This window comes from Labrus bergylta, chromosome 13 (assembly GCF_963930695.1).
Source record: "Labrus bergylta chromosome 13, fLabBer1.1, whole genome shotgun sequence".
Classification (NCBI taxonomy): Eukaryota; Metazoa; Chordata; class Actinopteri; order Labriformes; family Labridae; genus Labrus; species Labrus bergylta.
Genome location: NC_089207.1, coordinates 12,831,940 through 12,857,024, shown reverse-complemented (window position 1 = coordinate 12,857,024; position 25,085 = coordinate 12,831,940). Strand labels below are relative to the sequence as shown.

The 25,085-nt window shown below is 43.2% G+C and overlaps 5 protein-coding genes across 5 annotated transcripts; all 5 read left to right on the top strand.

Annotated features, from left to right (window-relative positions):
- The first annotated feature begins 929 nt into the window (after window positions 1-929).
- Window positions 930-1,805, top strand: LOC109986957 (gamma-crystallin M3). Its single transcript, XM_020637841.2, has 3 exons — window positions 930-1,079; window positions 1,162-1,404; window positions 1,490-1,805. Exons 1-3 carry the CDS (start codon window positions 1,071-1,073, stop codon window positions 1,763-1,765), a joined length of 528 nt encoding a protein of 175 aa, XP_020493497.1. The 5' UTR covers window positions 930-1,070; the 3' UTR covers window positions 1,766-1,805.
- A 4,748-nt stretch (window positions 1,806-6,553) lies between these two features.
- LOC109986952 (gamma-crystallin M3) lies at window positions 6,554-7,470 on the top strand. The gene is made up of 3 exons (XM_020637836.3): window positions 6,554-6,694; window positions 6,794-7,036; window positions 7,140-7,470. Exons 1-3 carry the CDS (start codon window positions 6,680-6,682, stop codon window positions 7,410-7,412), a joined length of 531 nt encoding a protein of 176 aa, XP_020493492.1. The 5' UTR covers window positions 6,554-6,679; the 3' UTR covers window positions 7,413-7,470.
- Window positions 7,471-11,368: 3,898 nt separating this feature from the next.
- LOC109986971 (gamma-crystallin M3) lies at window positions 11,369-12,277 on the top strand. Its single transcript, XM_020637859.2, has 3 exons — window positions 11,369-11,523; window positions 11,609-11,851; window positions 11,938-12,277. Exons 1-3 carry the CDS (start codon window positions 11,446-11,448, stop codon window positions 12,211-12,213), a joined length of 597 nt encoding a protein of 198 aa, XP_020493515.2. The 5' UTR covers window positions 11,369-11,445; the 3' UTR covers window positions 12,214-12,277.
- Window positions 12,278-18,553: 6,276 nt separating this feature from the next.
- Window positions 18,554-19,446, top strand: LOC109986970 (gamma-crystallin M3). The gene is made up of 3 exons (XM_020637858.2): window positions 18,554-18,673; window positions 18,788-19,030; window positions 19,129-19,446. The coding sequence occupies exons 1-3, from the start codon at window positions 18,644-18,646 to the stop codon at window positions 19,402-19,404; spliced, it is 549 nt and encodes a 182-aa protein (XP_020493514.1). The 5' UTR covers window positions 18,554-18,643; the 3' UTR covers window positions 19,405-19,446.
- A 3,207-nt stretch (window positions 19,447-22,653) lies between these two features.
- On the top strand, window positions 22,654-23,687 carry LOC109986953 (gamma-crystallin M3). Its single transcript, XM_020637837.3, has 3 exons — window positions 22,654-22,732; window positions 22,921-23,163; window positions 23,258-23,687. The coding sequence occupies exons 1-3, from the start codon at window positions 22,721-22,723 to the stop codon at window positions 23,531-23,533; spliced, it is 531 nt and encodes a 176-aa protein (XP_020493493.1). The 5' UTR covers window positions 22,654-22,720; the 3' UTR covers window positions 23,534-23,687.
- Window positions 23,688-25,085: the final 1,398 nt, after the last annotated feature.

The window sequence follows — 25,085 nt, the reverse complement described above, 5'->3', positions numbered from 1 at the left end:
GCATTGACCTTTAACACAAGTTAGAATAGGTGCCTATAGATTATCACTTGTGAATAAAACAAGAAAAAGTCCCCCGAAACCTTTCAGATATGGCCATTTGGTGATTCAGATCGACTTCTTCATTCTGGGTCATACAGCTAACTAGCATTGTGTTATAGCAGCTACTGATGTACCCTGCAGCATAGCCTGGTGGAAAACCCATAATATCACCAAGTTATCACTAGCACCATAGATACAACCCAATATGGCATAATCCAGACGTCCAGCTACACAACACCCCCATCTACTTTCACTCACCTCGATCACCCTGTTCAAAACGACCAATTTATATCATTCAATACATTAAGTTACTCAGATATCAACAATCAAATCAATAGTTAAATCCCAAATGAATATTACCAAAAATAATCTACATCCTTCTCAACTAAGTGAAGAAAACATGAAAATCACTAGTGCAAAACAAGAAACTTTCTAACGTTTTAAATTTATAGCTACATCAACAACCCCCCTCCAAATTAATCTGCAAACAGACCCTTAAACGATTGTTATCTCAAAGACGTTGTCTATATGATTTTAATCTTTATTAGGCTTTTCCCCGCACCGATTCACAACAAATCAAGGTAGTGTGTGCTGACAAGTGGTAAACCTTTAACCCCTTTTCGTTGGATCCTTTTGTTTTATGGAGATTTTAAAAATGTGGGATCAAGGGTTGAGATTATTGAGGGTCTTTACAAGCTTGCAAAAGTTCTATTGAGCTTCTTACATCAACTGTTCTTTTTTTTAAACTCTACTTCGCACATCGACATAGCCAAAGCAACAACTGAAGCATGAAATATGCTCTATTCTTGCTCAAAGAATATTCTGTTTTGAGCTTGTGTCTGTGTTGGTAGATGGGTGAGCAACTCAAAACTCTATAGGCCTCAGTGGTGTGCTGCTGGGTCAGGACTTTGAACAATAGAGGGGCACACAGTCTTTGTCTCTGGACAGGTATAAATGAAACTTGTTCAGACTGGCAGAGTATCAGTTCAATCACAGTTCCATCAGAGATCTGAGATACCTCTAAAGTCAACATGGGCAAGGTAGGAATAAAAAAAGAAAGAAAATCAAAATTAATTATCCAACAATATTACCAGTATAACCATTAAAACTCTTTTGTTTCAGATCATCTTTTACGAGGAGAGGAACTTCCAGGGTCGCTCCTATGAGTGCATGAGCGACTGCCCCGACATGACCTCCTACCTGAACAGGTGCCAGTCCTGCAGGGTGGAGAGTGGCTGCTTCATGGTCTACGACCGCCCCAACTTCATGGGAAACCAGTACTTCATGAGGAGGGGCGAGTACGCAGACAACATGAGCATGATGGGAATGAGCAGTGGTATCAGGTCCTGCCGTTTGATCCCCATGGTAAGTTTAAAACAGATCTAAAATCTCTGAGAAGGAAAACCTATTGAACCTGAAAATAACCTGTTTTTTTGTATCTTGAAAACAGCACAGGGGTCAGTTCAGGATGAGGATCTACGAGAGGGAGAACTTCGGTGGTCAGATGAACGAGCTGATGGACGACTGTGACAACATCCAGGAGCGTTACCGCATGTCCGAGTGCCAGTCCTGCAGCGTGATGGACGGCCACTGGCTGATGTACGAGCAGCCCCACTTCAGAGGCAGGATGATGTACCTGAGGCCCGGAGAGTACAGGAGCTTCAGGGAGATGGGCATGAGCGGCACCAGGTTCATGAGCATGAAGCGCATCATGGACATGTGTTAATTGTACATTTCAACTTCAATAAATGATATTACTTTCTAAATGATGGTTTCATCTATTAAGTGTCATAAAGTCTTTTGAAAAACTCTTAAAATTTGATAATTTAAGATAAAAATGAAAACGAGAGTAAAAACCAAATCCATTTAAATCATGTTTCTAAAAAGCCACAAGAGTCAAAGTTGATTGGGGGATGACATGCACCAAATAGCGTCAGGATCAGGAGACAAACATGCAACCAATGAGGAGCCTCTGTACGACGGGAGCATGCTTTACCCACTGAGCTACACCAGCGTCCCTAACTATTCCGAAGCATTCGTCCGTCAGTCAGTTAGTTCACCTCTGCAGTTGGCTCGCAGGCTGTAATATCATAACAGATGTTGTTGACGTGGCGAAGCCCTGATATTTAAAGCCCCAAATTTTAATTTGTCAAATAGTGTCCTGTGTTGGTCTACTTGCAAAACTCATAACATCCCAACCAGATTCTCGTTATAATTATCACATTTTTCTGTGATTTTAGCATGTACCTATGTTATCTGATTTTACTTGTATGAGGACTTTTATCTTTTGGCTAAAGAACTTGGCCTGTATTCATATAATTATTCCACATTAGGGACGTTAGAGTACACTTGACCCCAAAGTCCGCTTCATATGCTCAGTGTGAACATAAATTTACCGTACTCTGGTACTGTGCCCGAGTCCACTTGAAGAGGGGCACGATTCATGTGTACTCAAGTACGGTCCCCAGGAGATGTGAACGCAACCATGCTCACTGGAGGAAGTGGTACACTGTAAGATAATTCTTAACGGCTCGTGCCGCTTCAATAACTGTCGTATCCACACAGGCCGGGCCCGTTTCACCCTCTGAGCTGCACGATAGATGTAGAGGTAGGAAGAGGGTTGTTATTGGCGTCTCAAAAATAACAAAAACATCCACAGTTTGCAGGTCTGTAAGTGGTTGCCATGGTTACTTCTTTTTTTATCTTTTTTATTTGCAAACCAACTAAACGCATACTGCCACCTGCTGTATCAGACTGTGTACTTATACAAGGGTACTCAGGCACGGAAAGATGTTACCAATGTGAACGCAGACCAGCGGGGGGAGAGGGGAAGGGGGAGCAATTGTGCTCGGGCACGGTACGAAACAGTTGTGCCTAACGTGAAAACGCCATCAGAGAGCTCCTAACTTTCCCAACCCAAGACCCTACAGACTGAGCAACTGCTGCCGATCCCTTAAATGTGTTTATTGATGTCCTAATTTTGTGCATGTTTAAATATTCTTTCTGGTGTAAATGTGCAATTTCTTTGTCGTTACCATCTTTGATGTGCACTAGTTTGGTTTGAAAATAATTAACAGGCTGTCTCTAGCAATGAATACAGGGCTGTCTTGCCACTATGTTGTTTTCAAGACTGTGCAGAGGGGTAAAACTCTCTTTAGAGCAGCTATGACTTAATGATGCATCATGTATATTAGTCTGTAAATACTGTGGGACTGTCGCAAAAAAAGGCCTGGGTCATTTCTAGACTGAAGGAAATAAAATCTCAGGATGTTCATAGAAGTTTTACTGGAGCTTACAAAATGTTTGAAACACGTTCTCCACTTGTGCAGTCGCTTCCTCACATGCTGATGTTACATGAGCATGTGATAGTTGTATCAGCAGGTGAAGAGGTTTTTATCAATGATTACATGCACCTGTGGAGTTCACCACGTTGTGAGGGACTCACAGTGCACGCCTCACTTTAAGAAGGACTGAAATGTCTGCATGAATAATGTTTTTCTGTTCAGCCTTTTGAGTCAATAAGAAGATCCTCAATCTAGACTCCTGTGTTTTATTCACTTATTGAACCTTTACTTAACCAGGAATAAAAAGTATCTTTTTGAAAGAGGACATATCATCCCCCTTTCCCACCTTTTCCCCTGTGGTCTAAAAGAAACATCTGTGCTGTGCTTTGGTCAAAATATAACATGAATCAAGCACCAGAGGAGGTTTGTGACCCTATATAAACCAGCTCTCTCAGAACGCTCCATTTTGGTGTGTGTGTCTCTTTAAATGCAATCAGCCCCCCCCTCAACCGGGTATGCCGACACAAGTTCAGCTTTGATCTTTCATGGCAACTCGTCAGCGTGCCCTCTGGGAAAAAGTTTTTAAAACATACAGGAGGCGAGGGTATTTTTTTTTTTACCACAATCCCATTGTGATGTCACAAGGAGAGCAAATTTGAAACTCCAAACGGTGTTCTCAAGTCGCTCTGTGAGAGAGGATCAAAGATGACCGATTTCACGGTCTTGCAACCAAAGATGGCCTGCCACAAATATCTGACAAGTCAGAAATGAAGTAAGATCATCTCATAATGTGAACGCTTCCATGATCTAAGTCAACTAACCAACAAATAGAAATGCAGCATGAAACAAAGCACTAATCAGCGCCACCAAACAGGCGCCAGAGCTGTTGGAAGTTTATTGCATCCCAAGTTGACCTCTTTTTCCCTCATCACGACCGCGTCCACAATTTCTATCCCTCCTCTTTTTTTCTATGCACATGAACACCATTATGGCAAGAGCTCGCTTTCTGCTGACTGCCATGGCAACTTCAGCTTGATCAGGTTGACGTACACTGATGACGCTAATGATGCCTTAGATTCACAGGTACCTCATGGCACAGTTTACATGCATGTCCTACCAACATTATGAGATCATTGTTGCACCTTCTGTCTTGCAATAAACAAAATACGTAGGAGGTTTTAGGAGTTCTCTTTAGGGCTAAGATGATTTGTGACTTACTCTTACTCCCTCTTCTTGCTCACCAAGAAGAGGGAGCATATCAGTCCTGTCCTAGCGTCCCTTCATTGGCTCCCAATAAGATTCAGAATCGATTTTAAGATTGTGTTGTTTGTTTTTAAAGCCCTGAATGGCCTGGCCTCCCTTTACATTACCGACCTCCTCAGGCCGTACACCTCATCTAGGCGCCTGAGATCATCAGACATGGGCCTCCTGGCTGTTCCCCGCTCACGGCTCAAGCTAAAGGGAGATAGGGTCTTTTCAGTAAAAGCCCCTAAACTGTGGAACAGCCTCCCTTATTCAATCAGGTCTGCACCCTCTGTTGACTCTTTTAAGTCCCGTCTCAAGACATACTTTTATATTTTAGCATTTGAGTCCCATGGTCCTGAATAGACCATTTCTTTCAGGTTCCTCTGTTGCTTTCTTTATTTTGTTTCTTTCTTTATATATTATTTATTTTTATTTGTATATATGTATACATATATATATATATTTCTCTCTTGTGGACGTTGTGATCTGAAGTTGTTTTTTATTTTTTAATGTATTACAGCACTTTGGTCAGCTGTAGCTGTTTTTAAATGTGCTTTATAAATAAATTTGACTTGACTTGACTTGACTACTCTTACCCAGGAGTCAAAATAAACAGGGGAAGGAAACATTCTTAGAAAACATCCTGATGCTAAGAATTTCTTTTTTTTAATTCTACACTCAGCAGCTCTTTTTACTCAGGAGGTTTTTATTTCCCTAATTCAATTTTATCTATTTGAATTTTTTCTGATTTCTCAATGTGACCAAATTTTCTCACCTGAACGGAGGCTACTCTCTCTTGTGTCCTGGCGATGCTCTTTCTTGTTTCTGTCGTCAGTGGAATAACTGATTCTGCAAGGACAGACAAAAAGTCTTCAATGAACTCAACACACTCCTGCTGATGTATCTGCACGAGTGAGAGTTTGCGGCAGTGATGTGCTCTTGCATTCTCCGTTCTTGACTGTAGGTGGTCATCAAACGTATTCTTGCTGATCCAGTCAATAGTACGCTGACGACACTTCAGAGACTTTCCTGATTCATAGGAGTCGTTTGGAAATTGTTCTGCTGTTTTTGATGACTTTGACGTCTCAGGTTGCCTCTTCTCGGTGAAGAAAGAGACCCGAGCAAGAGCACTGACAGGAGATCTGAACAAGACTGGCACCAGTACTCAGCAGGAACTAGGGACTTAAGAAGGGATTGCTGCTACCTATTTAGGATGTTTATGAGACTCAGAATCTCATGTGGGGGGGGGGGGCACAAGTTTGTGCTGTGACAGGCAGCAAGTCAGGTTTTGGCTTTTGTGTTTTGGCTTTCTAAATGTATTTTGTGTTTTTCTGTCCTTTTAATGCCTTGCTACAAAACCAATCGCCCTTCAGGGACAAATAAAGTTGAAGTTTATATATTTCTAAACTGATGTTTGTCAATGCAAACATACCTCATCCATAGGGAAAGGCTGTAAATTACCAATGACAATAAGGTAGAAAACAGCTTGATTTGTTATTCTATAATCACATATGAACATTTTTGCAACCTTGAAGTGTTTTATAGAAACTTTACTGAATATTAGAATACTCCTAATTCATGATAAATATAGTTTTTAGTTTTTAAGGTTATTATATTATAATATTATTATAAGTCCATCAAACTTTGATTCCTGGTAAAGCAGCTGGTTGTATGTTTCCTTAGAAACATATCTAGTATATGGCAGAACAACTTTGGTGTACATTACATAATGGCATGTCGGGCTATAGTGTTCACACAGGGGATAGTCATGTCTACAGATCGTCCACTTACCAATCAGAGGGCCGCACAGTGTGTTGGTGTAAAGAGACCATTGTTTGTGACTCTGCATTGTAACTTTAAAGAATGCTCTTTGTTTTGACTTCCCTATGGACAAATCCATTCTAAAGTCTTCTAGGGGATCCAGTCACATGGAAACGTGACAAATGCCCCTCAGCACTCTATAGGCCTCTATACCATGTTGCTGAGTCAGGGCTTTGGACAATGGCAGCCACAGATTCTTTGGGTTCGGTCAGGTATAAAAGTAACGGTTACTAACAGGACCAGCATCAGTTCACAGCAACGCAGTTCTCTGAAGAACTAACACAGCAACCATGACCATGGGAAAGGTAAGCACACCTACCTCACCATTTATTTTGTCATAGTCAATTACTTAATCATGAGTTTTTGGCTCAAATTCAGACTATTTGTATTTTGTCCCATTGCAGATCATTTTCTACGAGGAGAAGAACTTCCAGGGTCGCTCCTATGAGTGTATGAGCGACTGCTCCGACATGACCTCCTACCTGAACAGGTGCCAGTCCTGCAGGGTGGAGAGCGGCTGCTTCATGGTCTATGAGCGCCCCAACTTCATGGGAAACCAGTACTTCATGAGGAGGGGCGAGTATGCCGACCATATGAGCATGATGGGAATGAGGGACTGCATCAGGTCTTGCCGTATGATCCCCATGGTAGGTGTAAGAGCGTTGTTGATGTCATGGTGGATTTACAGGTGATAACAACCCAAAAAACTTGATTTAACACATTCAATTTTTATCCTCTCCCAAACTACAGCACAGAGGTCAGTTCAGGATGAAGATCTACGAGAGGGAGAACTTCGGTGGTCAGAGCCACGAGCTGATGGACGACTGTGACAACATCCAGGAGCGTCACCGCATGTCTGAGTGCCAGTCCTGCAACGTGATGGACGGCCACTGGCTGATGTACGAGCAGCCCCACTTCAGAGGCAAGATGATGTACCTGAGGCCCGGAGAGTACAGGAGCTTCAGGGATATGGGCATGAGCGGCACCAGGTTCATGAGCATGAGGCGTATCACTGACATGTAAAACAGCTGTGTAGGATCTGTCTAAATAAACCAAAATAAAAGTTTTTTGACAAAATTAACCTCTTTGTCTGGCCTGTTAATATCAGTCATTGCATGTTTGGGCTTCCATTCCTTTATCATATGGGGCTGCAAGGGCTTTCCAGGGACTGTGGATCCCATCACCATCTCCACAAAGCAAATAAGTCCAAAAAATATACAAGACATCACAACGTGATAAAGCAAACAGTACGAATAAAGAGAGAAGGTATATTTGGTGGTTACCGAAGCACAAGAAACATCTAAACATGTAAGTAAAAGGGCGCTTAGATACTGCAGATCTCTGCCAAAGCATGTCAGTAATCCACTCTACTCTAAAGCAGTGGTTCTCAACTGGTGGGTCGGGACCTAAAATTGGGTCGCGGTTCAGTTCAGTTTGGAACAGTACCCATTTATTGGTGTTTCCACCATCAAAAGTTGGGAATGGTACTAAAATACCCTTCTGTTGGGTTGCCAAGGGTACCGATCCAACCCTAAAGGGTCCCTTTTGTTTACTGTGTCCCATTCTTCTTCTTCGTTGAACTTAATAAATAGCTGGCTACACTGTGTTAGGCTGCTTTGATGTCACACTATTACATAGCTGACAGCTATCTCCATCGGGCTAACACTCCGCTTACCAAATAAGGGTACCGTTGATTTGGGAAACTCAAGCAAGATCAGGGTTCACTGAACCAAACTGTACTTAATGAAACCGGACCGCTTGGTGGAAACGGGGCTAAGAAGATTATGAAGCGCTTTGAAACATGTTTGATTTATTCCATCTCTTTGTTCTGACGCATGTTTTGTACCATTCGAGGTCCAAACATGAAAAATATCAGAAATTTGGATAGTACTTTCTCATTACAAGTTGTTGGTGGGCTGTGGGGCGAGATCAGTTGAGAACCTATGCTCTAAAGAACCCTGATGGTCATATATTGGTCCCATATGGTTATTTCTCCTTCTTGAGTCACATCCACATAAGGTAAACAACAATATTCATGGATGAAATAAAAAAGGTAGAAGCGAGTGCTGCACTGGGTCAAACAAATGTAGAGGAATCAGGTGTTGTTCAGGAACAGGGGTCAGAGGTCAAATACCTAATAAATATTTGACTGTCCTGATAATAAAGTGCGTAGTGTGGAAAGGCGGTCTAAACTGGTAGTCTGAGGAAATCTGATGTTGTGTAAAAATCCTTTATTACACAGGGATGTGTCTACGCGTTTAATCTCAAGTGAGTCTTTGTCAAAGTCATTTGTACTTAACAATATATCCAATTAAAGGTCCAATCAGTAAGATGTGTTGTGAGTGAAATGATAAAGTGACCTTACTATATGATCAGACATTAAGGAAACATGCTGTGTTGAAGTGCTGGCTTCTCTGACAACAATGCACCGGCCAGTATGTCCTCCTTCAAACTTTAGATTCTGGTCCTGAATGTTCTGGATTTGTTTGGACCAGAGAAGGTAGACGGTTTTAAGGCACCCCCACACAGCCATTTTGGTCCCCCCTGAGTTTGCCAGATATGAGACCAGTTATCAGGTCAAACCAACATGTGTGGCAGCGATGGAAGCGGACAAGAGAACTGGTTCAGATAGAAGTGATTGTACCCGACCTAAAAAGCCTCTGCATGTTTCTAATGAGCTCCACGAGCAGAAACGTGCTCAAACTAGGATCAATATTGGAGATGCTTTTGAAAAATGGAGAGAGGTTAGAAGGCAGAAAGGTTTACAGACCGATGCAGAGCTGGCTAAACACTGAAGCTTCAGTGTCCACCACATGGCAACCTGAGTGAGCATCGACTCTAGAGAGGAGGGGGCGGGGAGAGACAGCTCTTTACAATGTTTAGAATTTGGACTGCAGTACCCAATTTAAAAACTAGGTGTCAGAGTTATGTACTGCTCCTTTAAGGCCCATATCATTCAATACACTGACTAACACTATCAAGGATCTTACTGTTTCAGGATGGATAGTCCTGATTAAGTCCTCAGCAAGATAAATGCAACTACTTACAGTTAAAGTTAGCAATCTAAGTAATGCAGCAATATTCTTGACCCTCAAACGATCAGTTAATTATTCTAGACAACCCCTTGACCTTTTACCAGAGTGCCTTTGTCAGTTCCCATTTGCACCTGGACAACACTTTATTGTCCAGTGTGTGAAGCCAAGTGCTTTTGTTTTGCATGACCGTGTCCTGACCTCTTCTCTGGCATCACCGTCAGTCCACCAACATATTCAAATCCAATTGGTTTACACTTTTATGGAGCACGCCAGTCAGGTCAAAGAAATCCTAATCATGGTGACCCACTCATCTGGACTCCTCCTTCTACTCCTCCCTCACTCTGGTTCATCTCCTCCTTCTACACCTTCCTTCAGTGACATCTCAGCCCCTCTGTTCTGCACTACTTTGTTTCAGAATATTATTACACTTTAAGGAGGATTTCTTGTACACAATCATTTAACGGCCATATATTCCCATGTGCTCTCTTCTCCCATTCTGTTGTCTTCAGCTTGGATAGTGGATAGAGTCGGAAATCAGGGAAAGAAGTAATTTAAGGATACCTTTCTGATAGAACAGGACAGCTGTCATTAAAAGTAACTCATGAACACCAAGATTCCTTGGAGTGTTTGTGTCGCCGTCCGTCTGTCTGCACCACCTCCCCCCCAAAGCTGTAAACCTAGGGGAAACACTGGACTTCAATACATTGCGAGGAACAGCGTGGCTGCTATGAAGAAGTTGTCTCTGTTTCGAGTTATGTTTTTGCAAAAAGTTGATGTGCATTATGTGAATCAATAAACAGAGCACCTAATTCTTTCCCGAGTTTCTGAGTTGTTGTTCTGGTTTGAGCAGGCACTCATGAGCATTTTACAACACAGAAAACTTGTTTTCCCGATGTGTCAAACACCACATATTACCAAATAACCGTTCATAATCATTGTTTCTCCCACCATCTATTCTCATACAGATAAAATAATGTCTCAGTCAAAGGTAGTGTTGTAGTCAAGACCACACTAACCAAGAAAAAGACTTACCCAAGACCAGAGTGCTCCAATACAGAGACAAGACCAAGACTTTTAGGGATCTAGACCGAGTCAAGACCAAGACCAAGACCAAAGCAGGGCGAGACCGAGATAAGGCCAAGACCATAAATATCACTGAAAATTCATCATGTTGTGTTTAGGGGGCGTGACACTCACTTAGACTGTAAAACCAGCAAGGTTGCAGCCGCAACCGGGGGATAAAAATCAAACTACAAATGAAGTTATTTGTTCTTTTAAAAAGAGGCGTTTTCTTTGACTGGATTGATTTCAAATCCGGAGTCCGTCCAGTCTGAGACCGACCCAAGGCCGAGTAGAGCACCATCTAAAATGTAAGAAGTATCACAAGTACAAATTGAACTCTTTTAGACATTTTATAAGCGGAGATTTCGAAAAGTCTTATTAAAGAGTTTGTAAGGATCGCTTTTATGTACAGCACCAAAACACAAAATATGAAGGCTTCACAGCCCGAGCAGCAGAACTCCATATTCTCTGAAAAACAGAAATTAGATTTTAATATTCCCTCCCACTAAAAAAAAAGCCTCTGAAAGGAAAGAAAGAACTAGAACATGAAACATGGACAAAACATGCTGTCATAGAAAAAATACATGTGTGTTGTGTAATAAATCATTCCCATAAAGTCTGATGCTTCATGTGTAGAAAATTAATTACCCCAAAAACTGGAATAAATAAAGAAGTCAGAGTAACGCCGTTCAGGTTTTTAACAGAGTGTCCAACAGTCGCTAGACCAACAAACACACAACCAGTTCATCACATTAGCAGCATTGTTGTGAATGCTTTCAGTAATGAGAGAAAAAGCCTTTCTAAAGCCGGTAAGGTCCTCAGTCCCCTGAAACATGGACGTAACCTCAGCATTCTATGGGTCAATAGTAATAGTTGCTGGGTAAGGGGTTCTCTGAGGGGGGCCCACTGGTTCTTTACATGTTGGTAAGTATAAAAGGAAAGGGTTAAACCAGGTAGGCATGCAGTTCAGGAGCAGCAACAGCAGCAACCCACCAGCAGCCAACATGAGCAATACCAGCATGAACATGAGGGGCAAGGTAAAAAAATATATATTTATTGGAGAAATAGAAAAATGTCGGCCATATTGGTTTGAATCTCACCATCACAATTTGTTTTTCACAGATCATCTTCTACGAGGAGAAGAACTTCCAGGGTCGCTCCTATGAGTGTATGAGCGACTGCTCCGACATGACCTCCTACCTGAACAGGTGCCAGTCCTGCAGGGTGGAGAGTGGCTGCTTCATGGTCTACGACCGCCCCAACTTCATGGGAAACCAGTACTTCATGAGGAGGGGCGAGTACGCCGACCATATGAGCATGATGGGAATGAGGGACTGCATCAAGTCTTGCCGTATGATCCCCATGGTAGGTTTAAAACAGCGTCTGTCCTGGTACATGTCGTCAAACGGGGAAATCAGTGACTAACTTTTTTATCCTCTTTCAAACTACAGCACAGAGGTCAGTTCAGGATGAAGATCTACGAGAGGGAGAACTTCGGTGGTCAGAGCCACGAGCTGATGGACGACTGTGACAACATCATGGAGCGTTACCGCATGTCCGACTGCATGTCCTGCAACGTGATGGACGGCCACTGGCTGATGTACGAGCAGCCCCACTTCAGAGGCAAGATGATGTACCTGAGGCCCGGAGAGTACAGGAGCTTCAGGGAGATGGGCATGAGCGGCACCAGGTTCATGAGCATGAAGCGCATCATGGACTCCTGTTAAATCTTTCACAAATGATAACTGAATGTTATATGTCACCTAATAAAACATTTCTGCACATACCAGAGTTCAACTTTTGATGATGTCATTGTTAAGATCTGTGAGGGAATTTTGACAAAACAAATTGTCTTATTGAAAATTAAACCATGCAATACTTTAAAAATCTCAAGCATATTTATAGGACAGCATGTAGCTGTAAGCTAAAATAAAATATACTTTAAAGACCAAGCACCTAAAGCCTGGAGGATTAAAAGTCTCTCTATTCAACTATGCATGAAAATAATTGGCTACTGATGTCAGAAAGCTAACAAATAAAAATAAGGCTACGGACTTCAAAGCAGGGTATATGAGAGGAAAGATGTGAATAGGTGCTAAAATAGATAAATTAAAAACATAGAGATAGGACATTAATTAGCGCCTTAACCTGCTAGCTACTAGCTTGCTCTTTAAAGGTCACACCAAGTGACCGCCAAAGTCTTTACACGTTTTACACCCTGGTTGAACTTATGTACAGCTTTTAACTTAGTATGTGGCAAAGACTTAAAGGTCACATATTCTCCTCCTCTTCAACCATTGTAAATAAGTCTCAGAGCTCCTTCTTGTTCTAAATCCACTCTGATCCTGTATTTGATCATGCTTATAAATCCCTCTATTTCAGCCCTGCTCAGAACAGGCTGTTTCTGTGACTGTAGCTTTAAATGTTAATGAACTGTGTCTGACCACGCCCCCTCTCTGGAAGGGCTTGGGTGTCTCTGGCTTTCTCGCTCCATGTCCTATTGTTTACGGTGAGAAGGCAGACTCAGAGGGAAGAACTAACACCTAGCTGTGGGAGTGTCACCCACCTGGGGGAGGGGTTACTGCCCTTTGTGATGTCATGAAGGGAAAATCTCTTAAACGGCCTGTTTGAGCACACATTTTCTGAAAAGTGGAGCAGGCAAAAGACAGAGAGGATGGACTTTTCTCATCATTGGGGGGTTTGTAGACAGACTAGAGACACATATTAGACTTAGAGAAACATGGTGAAGCGTGTTTTGCATAATATGCGACCTTTAAACACAAAAAGATTATACGTATGGTAAAAGGTGCTATAGAGGTCACTTGATTAAGCTAATATTAGCCGTTAACTTCAAAACAGTTTATTTAGCTGCTATGAACTTCAGTTGTGTCAAAGGATCACATTCAATATACAAGTGCAACCAAAAAGCAACAAGTGAGGAAATCTTGCAAGCAGTGACAAATAATGCGTGACAGAGTAGCAATGAATAATGCTAAAAATGCTAATATGTGTTAAACAAAGCAAGTGAAGTGTATGATAGATAGGAACGTTTGAAGCCTGAGTTTACATTAAATGAACTGCCTTATGCGGGCGGCCCGGCCTGGGTTCACTTCCCACCTGTGGCTTCTTTCCTGCATGTCATTCCCCACTCTCTCTCCCTGATTTCCAACTCTATCCACTGTCCTATCTATCCATTAAAGGCACAAAAAGCCCAAAAATAAATCTTAAAAAAAAAAATAACTGAGAACGTGAAGCCGGTCTCCTAGCTTAAAGTCCTGTGTACCAACGTCCTTAACCAATTTTCAACCTCGGTTTTATTTAGTCATCTAACGTCCTAAAGTCCCCAACAGAGGTAGATGCCTAACAACGTGAATATTTGTCGCAACAAGCTCTAACATAAAACATAAATATTAATGGACGAAGCCTGAGTGTAGTCACCCGTCTGTTCCTGCAGGGGACGTTGGAGTCCCATCGATGGCGGTCTCCGTGCTGGAAATGCTGTCTCAGCCTAACTTTCAGTCAACCTAACAACAGACTGAGAGCTGGAGCTGAGGCGGGTTTTAAGCCTCCTGACAAACCGCTACACCGCGCCCGCCTGTCAATCAGGTAAGCTACATGCCTTATTGTGAATAACTCTTATCCTACATCAAATCAAAACTGATGAGTCATCAAAACATTCACCCCCCGTACAGTGTGAGCCGATCGAGGCATGATCTAATCAGACCTATTTGGTTTTTTGAACCAGGCTGTAAACATGTTAATCTCTGCTGTAAAAACAGGCTGTTTTGAATTGGGTTTGTATGTGACTTCCTGTACTTCTGCAGCCAGCCTCTAGGGGACACTCGAGGAACTGCAGGGTTTTATTTTTCAACACCAGAGGTTGCTGCTTGGACAGACAATGAAAATAGCCAAGAGTGGGAGCCAGGGCGCCAGTTTGGTTCGGTTGGTGCAAAAGGCTTACCATGTTCACATCACAGATTCCTGATTCTGTCGCTCAATCCCCTTCGCTCTCTCCCAATTTTTCTGCCTCAGCTCCCACTCTCAGCCTGTCATTAGGTTGATTGAATGTTAGGCTGAGACAGCATTTCCAGCATGGCGCCCCCTGCAGGAACAGATGGGTGACCACAGGCTTCGTCCATTAATATTTACAATCTGTGGTTGAAACTCAACAATGTAGTGGAAATATCCAACAAGATGGAATAAGGTGTAAAATTAAGCACAGGAACTAGAATCACAAATACATGTATTTTGTGCGTCAAAGGAAAATAAACAAATTTTATGAGACAAACTTTGGAAATCTCCATCGCTTTCCTTTCTTGTGCTATTTTTGAGAATTAATCCTGTAACATATTGACCTGAAATCAACCCAAAACTCACAGGACATGAATGAAAACCCCCACTCTTCCTGTTTACTGATAACAAAAGCCATTCATTGGATTAACTGTGAAAGACACTTTACATCGGAATGTGAAGAACAGGACGTCATAAAAAAAACAATAAGCCTTTAATCCAAGTTGGCGAACCAGACCACTTGAATACGTGTGAACGACTTTCAGAATAAACGATCCCAGGAAGACAGCCGTCTGCCGAGTTAATCAACACGGCAGGGGAGGCCTTTGATGTGATCTGGACTATCTCAAACGGACTTTTAGACCCGTTGAACGAACTGCCTTAACCAACATAATCCATTTCTGTTATAAAAGAATTTCGGTTCAATCCCTGAATCAGATATATGTATCCATGACATCAAGACTAACACTTTCATGCAAGTTAGATTCTGCTACGATCATCTATGATGAACTTAGACAATGCGCACAATGCTGGTTGCTTTGCGGGTGAGGCGGGTACCGTAGAGGTCCAGAAGAGAGGGGAGTGGGACACCGATAATCCGTTCAGCAGCCTTCACTGTGCGCTGCAGGGTCTTGTGGTTGGCAGCAGTGCAGCTCCCAAGCCACACAGTGATGCAGCTGGTCAGGATGCTCTCGATAGTGCCTCTGTAGAAGGAGCACACGATGGATGGGGGGGCTCGTGCTCTCTTCAGCTTGCGGAGGAAGTAGAGGCGCTGCTGGGACTTCTTGGCCAGTGATGTGGTGTTGGTTGTCCAGGAGAGAGCCTCACTGATGTGAACCCCCAGGAACTTGGTGCTGCTCACTCTCTCCACAGCAGCACCGTCGATGGTCAGTGGGGGTTTAGGAGTGGGGACTCTCCGGAAGTCGACAACAACCTCCTTGGTCTTGTCGATGTTCAGGAAGAGGTTGTTGTCTCTGCACCACGTGGCCAGTTGGCTGACTTCCGGTAGTGCTGTATATTGTTGTTGGAGATGAGACCAACCACTGTTGTGTTGTCCGCAAACTTCACAATGTGGTTGCTGCTGAAGGATGGAGCGCAGTCGTGGGTCAGCAGCGTGAAGAGTAGGGGGCTGAGCACACAACCTTGGGGGGGCCCCCGTGCTCATGACGGTAGTTTTTGATGTGCTGCCGCCGACCCGCACTGTCTGAGGCCTCTCGCTGAGGAAGTCCAGCAGCCAGTTGCACAGGGAAGTGCTGAGCCCCAGCTGGTCCAGTTTGCCGATCAGCTGCTGAGGGATGATGGTGTTGAATGCTGAACTGAAGTCTATGAACAGCATTCTGACGTATGAGTTTTTGGTGTCCAGGTGGGTGAGGGCTGGGTGAAGAGCAGAACAGATGGCATCCTCGGTGGATCTGTTACCTTGGTATGCAAACTGGTAGGGGTCCAGGGTGGCGGGGAGGGTGGATTTGATGTGGGCCATGACTAACCTTTCAAATCACTTCATGGCGATGGGGGTCAGTGCAACGGGTCGATAGTCATTGAAAGTGGATGGTGAGGGCTTCTTTGGAATGGGTATGATGGTGGTGGCTTTGAAGCACGACGGAACAACAGCCTGACTCAGAGAAGCATTGAAAATGTCTGTAAAGACATCTTTGAGCTCCTCTGCACAGTCCTTCAGCACACGGCCAGGAATGTTGTCTGGACCTGCAGCCTTGCGGGTGTTGATCTTGGAGAAGGTTCTCTTCACACTGGCTGCAGTCAGGCACAGGGTCTGGTCGTGGGGAGGGGGGGTGGTCTTCTGTGGGGGCGTGCTGTTGTGTGCTTCAAACCTGGCAAAGAAGCTGTTGAGGTCGTTCAGCAGAGAGGTGTTGTTGTCACAGGTCTGTGGCTTGAGTTTGTAGTCCGTGATGGTCTGGATACCACGCCACAGGCTCCGGTTATTTTTAGTGTGTAGCTGCTTTTGGCTTCCCTGATGCCACGGGACAGGTTGGCCCTTGCTGTTCTCAGGCAGGCTGCGTCCCCAGCTCTGAAGGCGGTGTTCCTGGCCCTCAGTAGCCCGCTTACCTCTCCTGTCAGCCATGGCTTCTGGTTAGCCCGGGTGGTGATGGTTCTGGTGGTGGTGACATCAGCAATGCATTTGCTAATGTAGGAGGTAACAGTGTCAGAATACTCCTCAATGTCTGTGTGGTTGTTGTAGGTGGCTGCCTGCTTAAACATCTCCCAGTCTGTGGTGTCAAAGCAGTCTTGTAGTGCAGCAGAGGCCCCCTCTGGCCACACACATACCTGTTTCAGAACTGGTTTGGTGACTTTAACCCTGGGTCTGTAAGCTGGCATTAGCATTACACTGATATGGTCAGAGTGGCCGATGTGGGGGAGGGGTGAAGCTTTGTAAGCACCTTTAACTGATGTGTAAATCATGTCCAGAATGTTACCATCTCTTGTGGGAAAGGTCACCTGTTGGTGGAAGTGGGGTAAAACCGTCTTGAGATTTGCATGGTTAAAATCCCCAGCGATGATGAAAAATCCGTCTGGGTGCACAGACGGTGCGCAGCTCTCAGTAGCTCTATATGGTCCATTTTATTGTCCAGAGATCTTACATTTGCCAGTAGAAGAGTTGGAAGAGCGGACCTGTGTGATATTTTAGCCAGTCTCGCTGTTATGGCTCCACGTTTACCTCGCTTTTGTTTCCGCTCACACCGTTTACGTTTACGTCTCCTCTCCGGGGGTAAACCGGCTCACGAAGCAGTCCCAAAGTTTGAAGCTGTTGTCTCAGTGATTCGGGTAATAACTCCACAGAAAGGCTGTTACTGTTTAAGTCCAGTAAAAATCGACGGCTGTAATTGTGTTTTTCCATAGTAAACCACGGAGAAAAGTCAAAAGAAAAGTTAGAAAAAGAAGAAAACACCGCTCTATCGGGAGAGAGAGGGGGCGCTGCGACTGGTCGCGCTGCCAGTCAACTGGTCGCAAAACTTTCATATAAACTTTCAGTACTTTGTCTGTGTAATTTTATGGTTTTTACTGCTTGAGAATTCATCCCAATGATATGAGACAGATTTATAGATTCATTAATTACTACAAGTAATATTAGTTTCCTTACTTAACAAGGATGGTGCCCCGAGTTATATAAATTTAAATATTAAAAGCAGATACGCTACAATCCACTGAGGGATTATCTCTGTTAGAGAAGAAGTCCATGATAGGCCAATAACAACGCCCCAATAATGCCAAAACCTGAACTCTATAAATACAATGTTGAGTGTAATATATAAATGTACATTGTGTATGTTCTAACGGTGCTAAATCACATATTCCAACATTTGTTTTCAAATTGATTTTATTGGATGCATTTTTGTCTTTTACTTTGTTTATTTAGTCTCCACATGAATTTGTTTCGTGTGCCCAAAAAAGAAAATTTACACAAAATATCCCAATTACTATATTTAGTGTATAAAAGATCAACTTTGATGCACTTAACTTCCCTAACATGAGATGTGATATAAAAATATAAAATCATGAAGCAGCATTCTCCTCTTCTACCGCTGTGACACTAACATTTATCACTCAGTGAGATTCAGTTTTGTAACTTTAGATCGACTCTTCGAAAATGTGCCTCGAAACAGAAAAAAAGCTTTGTTTATCTTTTCAACAGGGAACAAATTCTAAGGTCTTCGAGGGGCCAGTCATCTGACAATATGACACAACAATATGACAGAGCTGTATACTCCTCTATAGCATGTTGCTGACTCAGGGGTTTCCACAATGGGGGCCCACCAGCTCTGTAGGGTTTGGGCACATATAAAAGCAGGGGTTAAACCAAACAGGACAGCAGTGCAGCAGTACAGCAGCAGCAACAGCTCACCTACAAGCATGACCACCACAGACATGAGCATGGGCAAGGTAAGCTACAGCCTCACTTAAACACAAATAAGACATTTCACCACTGTCGAATTCATAGACCAAATAATGACAATGCTTGAACTGTAAGTCTCAACAAAATGTCCTATTTTCCAGATCATCTTCTACGAGGACAGGAACTTCCAGGGTCGCTCCTATGAGTGCATGAGCGACTGCCCTGACATGTCCTCCTACCTGAGCAGGTGCCAGTCCTGCAGGGTGGAGAGCGGCTGCTTCATGGTTTACGAGCGCCCCAACTTCATGGGAAATCAGTTCTTCATGAGGAGGGGCGAGTACGCCGACTACATGAGCATGATGGGAATGAGCAGTGGTATCAGGTCCTGCCGTATGATCCCCATGGTACGTCCAAAACAGCTTCATCCATAATATTCTACTAAAAGACAAGAACAGTTGTTAAACCTTAATATATTCTCTTTCTATCCTCTCTCAAACTACAGCACAGAGGTCAGTTCAGGATGAGGATCTACGAGAGGGAGAACTTCGGTGGTCAGATGAACGAGCTGATGGACGACTGTGACAACATCCAGGAGCGTTACCGCATGTCCGAATGCCAGTCCTGCAACGTGATGGACGGCCACTGGCTGATGTACGAGCAGCCCCACTTCAGAGGCAGGATGATGTACATGAGGCCCGGAGAGTACAGGAGCTTCAGGGACATGGGCATGAGCGGCACCAGGTTCATGAGCATGAGGCGCATCATGGATATGTGTTAAATACTTTTATTTTGAAATAAAAAATAAAAGATAAAACAACAATCTTGAGCTTGTTACATTTTTATGTTATTGGCTTTTTCTCTTTTTTCAATGCTTAAATATCTGATGAAGGAAATATACAACCCAATAGAAACTATAGGTTGTAAATGATAAACATTATAACATGACATCGTAAAAATTTTGATATTTGATTTAAAATCAAACATATACTTAAAACTAACTCCAACTTAAAGGTGGAGTCCGAAGCATTTTTCATTGCAGCTTGTAAACACAATATTCAAACTGGCTCCTCCTCCTGGGCTCATCACCCCATTAAGCTCACACTCCCTGCGGGACATAGTGTGTACATTTACTGCTTGTACCTACACTGCAAGCTTACGCACGCTAGCACAAGCTAACCCCCGGTGTTTGTTACCTGCCTGTCCAACAGGAAGCAGACCAACTCCACGGTAAAAGCCAACACAAGGTTCACCCTCGTTTTAGAATGAGCTTTGGTGTCTCACCTCACTATGATGATATTTTCTTTTCTCTGCTGCTACATATGTGTTCATCATAATTGCTGGTTTAAATTGCATCCAGATACTGTATTGTATCCACACCCTAAGTCACCTGTGTGCTGTCATTGGCTGGACCAGCTCCCCGCCCAAAAATGTCCCGAGTCAACCAAAACAAACCAAAACAGTAAAATCCAGTCAGAGGACAGGGTCTCTGCATTCACACAGTCACCACACAGGTCACAGGTGTTACGACGCGGCCGATCAAATACTTTACTCAGACCAGGGATGTGAACATATACACCCTGAGGATTCAGCAAACGGAGAGAATCAGAAACACAACATGAGAAACTTAGTCAGTCAGGGAAGTCAACACAGTGTGCTCTAAACCTTGCACACATCTTTTGAGCTTTCATAACATCTCAAGTCCAATCTGAGGGCACAGAAAATAAAGGAACTTAGAGCCCAATATGATTGATCCACCACAACCAACACATTCACTAAAATATGAACAGTTAAACTCAGACAGAGAGAGTTTGAAATTATGCCCTGCCTCTAATAAAAAGCCTCCTTCATATAAAGGCCTGGTACTTTCTGCAGTTTAGTTAAATAAAGGCCCTGGTTATTATTTGAGGATTTACGGTATTATGCTGATCCCCATTTAAAAACTAACCCATAGTGTTACAATGTTGGATGGCTTTGATTTTACAAGGATGGCTCAAAGCAATTGGCAAGTATTACATTCTCATGGAATGCCCACGAGTGGAACCTCGGGGGTTGTATGGCTTCTCCAAGACCACAAAAACAAACTTAGACTGGATCAGCATTGCTCCACTGCTCCATGGCAAGGATGGAATATGCATTGTATATTTTGTATCTTGGGTTCACGATTAGCCTTAACCAGCCTTTTCTGGTTTGGAATAATCATTCCCAGAGGATAAGGGCGTTTCACATAATGGGTGACTGTTACTTGCTGTGCCCAAGCATGATAGCTCCACCCTCCCCATCCCCCGCTGGTCTTCATTCACATTAGTAACATCATTTTGTGCCCGAGTACGCTTGTGTATGTATACAGTCCTATACAGCAGGTGGCAGTATGCACATAATTTGGTTTGCTAATTCGCCAAGAAGCAAAAAGAAGAAGAGGCAACCACTCGCAGGCTGAGTCCGTCCTGCTAACTGTGGATGTTTTTGTTATTTCTGAGATGCCAACAATGACCCTCTTCTTACTTCCACATCGTTCATTCAGCTCAGAGGATGAAATTACCCGTGCTGTGCAGATATGAGTGGTTTTAAAGCGACAGGAGCAGTTTAGAAATTTGTCAGATAGCGTGCTTCTCATTTGTTTGAAAATGGTTGCGTTCACATCTCCCACAGACCGTACTCCAGTACACATGAATCTTCCCCGAGACCACCTCTTTAAGTGGACTAGGTCACCTGAGTACAGTATGTTTGTGTTCAGACTGATCAAATGAACCAGTCATCTGGGTCAAGTGTACTTGGATCCAGGCCCTGGTCTCAAATGTGGAACCACCCTTAATAGAATGATACCCCAGCAGTAGTACCTTGATATGGAAACCATCCACCTCATTTACCACTTTGCAATAACTGGGCCCTTAATGCAACACTGAAGAGTCGTCAAGTTGTCAGTCAAGACAGTCCAAGATTCTCTAGAGCCTGAAGGATACCCTGCCAATGAGGAGATCTTCACCTTAACTTAATCTATACCTTAAGGAGATCTCTGCTAGAACAACCTCCCAACCTTCAGCGAGGTCATCTGGCACTAATTCAACACGACATCCCTGACGCCCAGCCACCACCATCGGACTGTGTCGTCCCCACAACCACTGCCTGACGCCCAGCCACCACCATTGGACTGTGTCATCCCCACAACCACCGCCTGACGCCCAGCTGCAATCATCGGACCGTATCGTCCTCACAACCACCGCCTGACGCCCAGCCACCACCATCGGACTGTGTCCTCCCCACAACCATCGCCGTCCTCATTCATGCACGGCCTTCTCCGACCTCCATCTCAGCGGCAAGGAAGTGTGGACAACAGGAACGCAAGGAATTCAAAGGAGAAATCCTTCCTGCTTATTATACCATATGCTCTTTTGTAAAGCGTCTCGAGATCACACTTGTTATGAATTGGCGCTATACAAATAATGATTGATTGACAAAGGGGAGTCATACCCTGGATCTTCATGTTCTGCCTCCTCATTGGATTATGTACAAGTTCAAATCAGAAGTTTCCATCTGTTTCTTTTCACTGCTTGACAACATCTCTATTCTGTGTTAGCAATTCCTCAAAGTGAGGGAAGACAAATAGTGAGAATCAAAGTGACTGCTGCAGTTGTGCAATCCATGCACCCTTCATCAGCATGAACATTTGTTTCAGCACCTCGGATCATTAAATTTGACTTGTTGGACTTTTATGTGTAAAGCTCTTTGCCGTTTTAAAATGTAATTCCAAAGACATTTACCAAAATGAAGATTCAAAATGCCAACTGGAGTCGATTAAGACATTTCTATCAACGAAACCACAAAGAGGTCAATCATCTGGATAACAGCACAAGTAATCAAAAAAATAATAGACATATACAGAAGCCTTTTGATCAGGAACAATAGAGCCTGCGAGAGGATGCATAATAACACTTTCCCATCAGCATTCACACACTGAGGGACTGACATTGCATGCTCATGCTGACTCATTGATTTCACACAATGGTGCCATTGATTGTTTGGATGTCCCGTTAGGTATAAAAAAGGCTTAAATTCAGGATAGGAATGCTATAGCATCGCTCAATCTATCAGCAACTATGCATGGAAAGGTAGGTCCGTGATATACTGTAATGATGTTTGCATAGATGCAGTTCGTTTTACCAAAAATGTTTTATGGTCCAAAGAATGGCTTTATGGGTGCATCTTTTGGGTACTATCAGAAGGCTAATTTTGAAAGCTAATCACATCAGACTTTAGAGTTGTTTTACCATCTATTGGCTGATCTTTGGGTTTCCAGATCATCTTCTACGAGGACAGGAACTTCCAGGGTCGCTCCTATGAGACCAGCAGCGACTGCGCCGACATGTCCTCCCACCTGAGCAGGTGCCACTCCTGCAAGGTGGAGAGCGGCTGCTTCATGGTATACGACCGCCCCAACTACACAGGGAACCAGTACTTAATTAAGAGGGGCGAGTACTCTGACTACCAGCGGATGATGGGTTTTGGAGACTGCATTAGGTCCTGTCGTATGATCCCCACGGTATGGCATTAAGAAAAAGAATGTGTAACATCTAACTGTAGCATAATTCCAATCTAAATGGTTCATTACTTTGTATTTGTATCGTCTTTAACAGCACAAAGGCTCCTACAAAATAAGGATCTACGAGATGGAGAACTTTGGCGGTCAGATGACCGAGTTGATGGAGGACTGCGACAACATCCAAGAGCGTCACCGCATGTCCGACTGCCAGTCCTGCAACGTGATGGACGGCCAGTGGCTGATGTACGAGCAGCCCCACTTCAGAGGCAGGATGATGTACCTGAGGCCCGGAGAGTACAGGAGCTTCAGGGAGATGGGCTACGACGGATCCAGATTCAGCTCTATCAGACGCATCACCGACTCCTGCTAACTCCACTATTTTAAAATCGTCAGAATTATAGAAACCTTTTGAAACATGGCATACACAATCTGTAACGTTGGAAATCTTTAAATTGGATTTTTATTGTGTTTGTATATTGTTTAATTTGACTGCAAATTTTAAATACAGACTGGAATCTTATAAAGGGTTGTTGCTCATTGATTGCACCTCACATTTTTAATGAAGGAAACCTTAATCATAAAATAGTATTTATAAACATGCAATAGTTTATATGATTACATATTGGAAGTATCCAGTTAAACAGTACTTTTATAAAAGGAAGAAAACATGGATTTTGAAATGTATTAGATCTAGGTAGAATAGACAACAGAAATATCACAAATTGTCCGGTGATAAATACTTTAAATCAGTGATTCTCAAACTTTTCACAGTGAGTACCACCACAGAAAATATTAAGCTCTCCAAGTAGCACCATTACTGCAAACATTGAAATAAGATAAGATATGATAAGATATACTTTATTCATCCCAGCAGGGAAATGTAGGTGTTCCAGCAGCCAGCAGATATACAAACACACAACACAACACATATATACATACATATCCCACCCATACAAAAAACATGAGCCCACAATACATAGCCAGGATAAAAAAGTGGTATGGATGGTCCATGTGCATAAGTTGCTGATACTCATAGATAACAGTACAGAATACTAGCTCTGCCAGTGCATAGTATGATAGATAAATAAATTATTATTATAAAAAAGCAGTCAAGTGTGCAAATATACAGGGGCAAAATACAGTTTGATATATGCAGCTCAGGCTAAAGTTTAAAAGTTTAAATGTCTTCTGTCCTTACTTAAAGGGGAGTCGTTATAAAGTGCAATTGCAGTAGGTAAAAAAGTATTTTTAAATCTGTCCTTTTTGCAGCTTAGCTGCCGTAGCCTCCCTCTAAAAACACTCTTTTGTTCACACACAAGATTGTGTAAGGGATGCATGTCCATAATGTTCAACAGTTTCTGTATCATCCTTCTCCCCATCACCACCTCCAGGGGCTCCACAGCAGTCCCCACCACAGAGCCAGCCCTCCTAATCAGCTTGTTAAGCTTTTTAGAGTCACAAGCCCTGATGCTGCTGCCCCAACAGACGGCTGCAAAGAAAATGTCACTTGCCACAACAGTCTGATAAAGCATGGCTAACATTTTGCTACACACATTAAAAGACCTAAGCTTCCTCAAGAAGTAAAGTCTGCTCTGACCCTTCTTGTAGACAGCCTCTGTGTGGTGCTTCAGTCCAGTTTATTGTTCATGTGCACCCCCAAGTATTTATAGCACTCCACCACCTGCACCTCATCCCCAAAGATAGAGATGGTGCTTAGCTCAGGCCTGTCCCTCCTAAAGTCCACCACCATTTCCTTGGTCTTTGTTATATTTAACACCAGGTGGTTCTTTCCACTCTATGCAACAAAGTTATCCACCAGCTGCCTGTATTCTGTCTCCTCTCCACCACTGATACACCCCACTACCGCAGTATCGTCTGAGAACTTCTGTAAGTGACAAGCCTCAGAGTTATACTGGAAGTCT

Excerpts from the sequence above, each read along its gene's own strand:
- LOC109986957 (XM_020637841.2), top strand. Across the intron at positions 1,405-1,489 it reads CCTGCCGTTTGATCCCCATG|CACAGGGGTCAGTTCAGGAT; the intron begins GTAAGTTTAAAA and ends TCTTGAAAACAG.
- LOC109986952 (XM_020637836.3), top strand. Across the intron at positions 7,037-7,139 it reads CTTGCCGTATGATCCCCATG|CACAGAGGTCAGTTCAGGAT; the intron begins GTAGGTGTAAGA and ends CCCAAACTACAG.
- LOC109986971 (XM_020637859.2), top strand. The coding sequence starts at position 11,446 with ATGCAGTTCAGGAGCAGCAACAGCAGCAACCCACCAGCAGCCAACATG. Across the intron at positions 11,524-11,608 it reads GCATGAACATGAGGGGCAAG|ATCATCTTCTACGAGGAGAA; the intron begins GTAAAAAAATAT and ends TGTTTTTCACAG. Across the intron at positions 11,852-11,937 it reads CTTGCCGTATGATCCCCATG|CACAGAGGTCAGTTCAGGAT; the intron begins GTAGGTTTAAAA and ends TTCAAACTACAG.
- LOC109986970 (XM_020637858.2), top strand. The coding sequence starts at position 18,644 with ATGACCACCACAGACATGAGCATGGGCAAG. Across the intron at positions 18,674-18,787 it reads CAGACATGAGCATGGGCAAG|ATCATCTTCTACGAGGACAG; the intron begins GTAAGCTACAGC and ends CCTATTTTCCAG. Across the intron at positions 19,031-19,128 it reads CCTGCCGTATGATCCCCATG|CACAGAGGTCAGTTCAGGAT; the intron begins GTACGTCCAAAA and ends CTCAAACTACAG.
- LOC109986953 (XM_020637837.3), top strand. Across the intron at positions 23,164-23,257 it reads CCTGTCGTATGATCCCCACG|CACAAAGGCTCCTACAAAAT; the intron begins GTATGGCATTAA and ends CGTCTTTAACAG.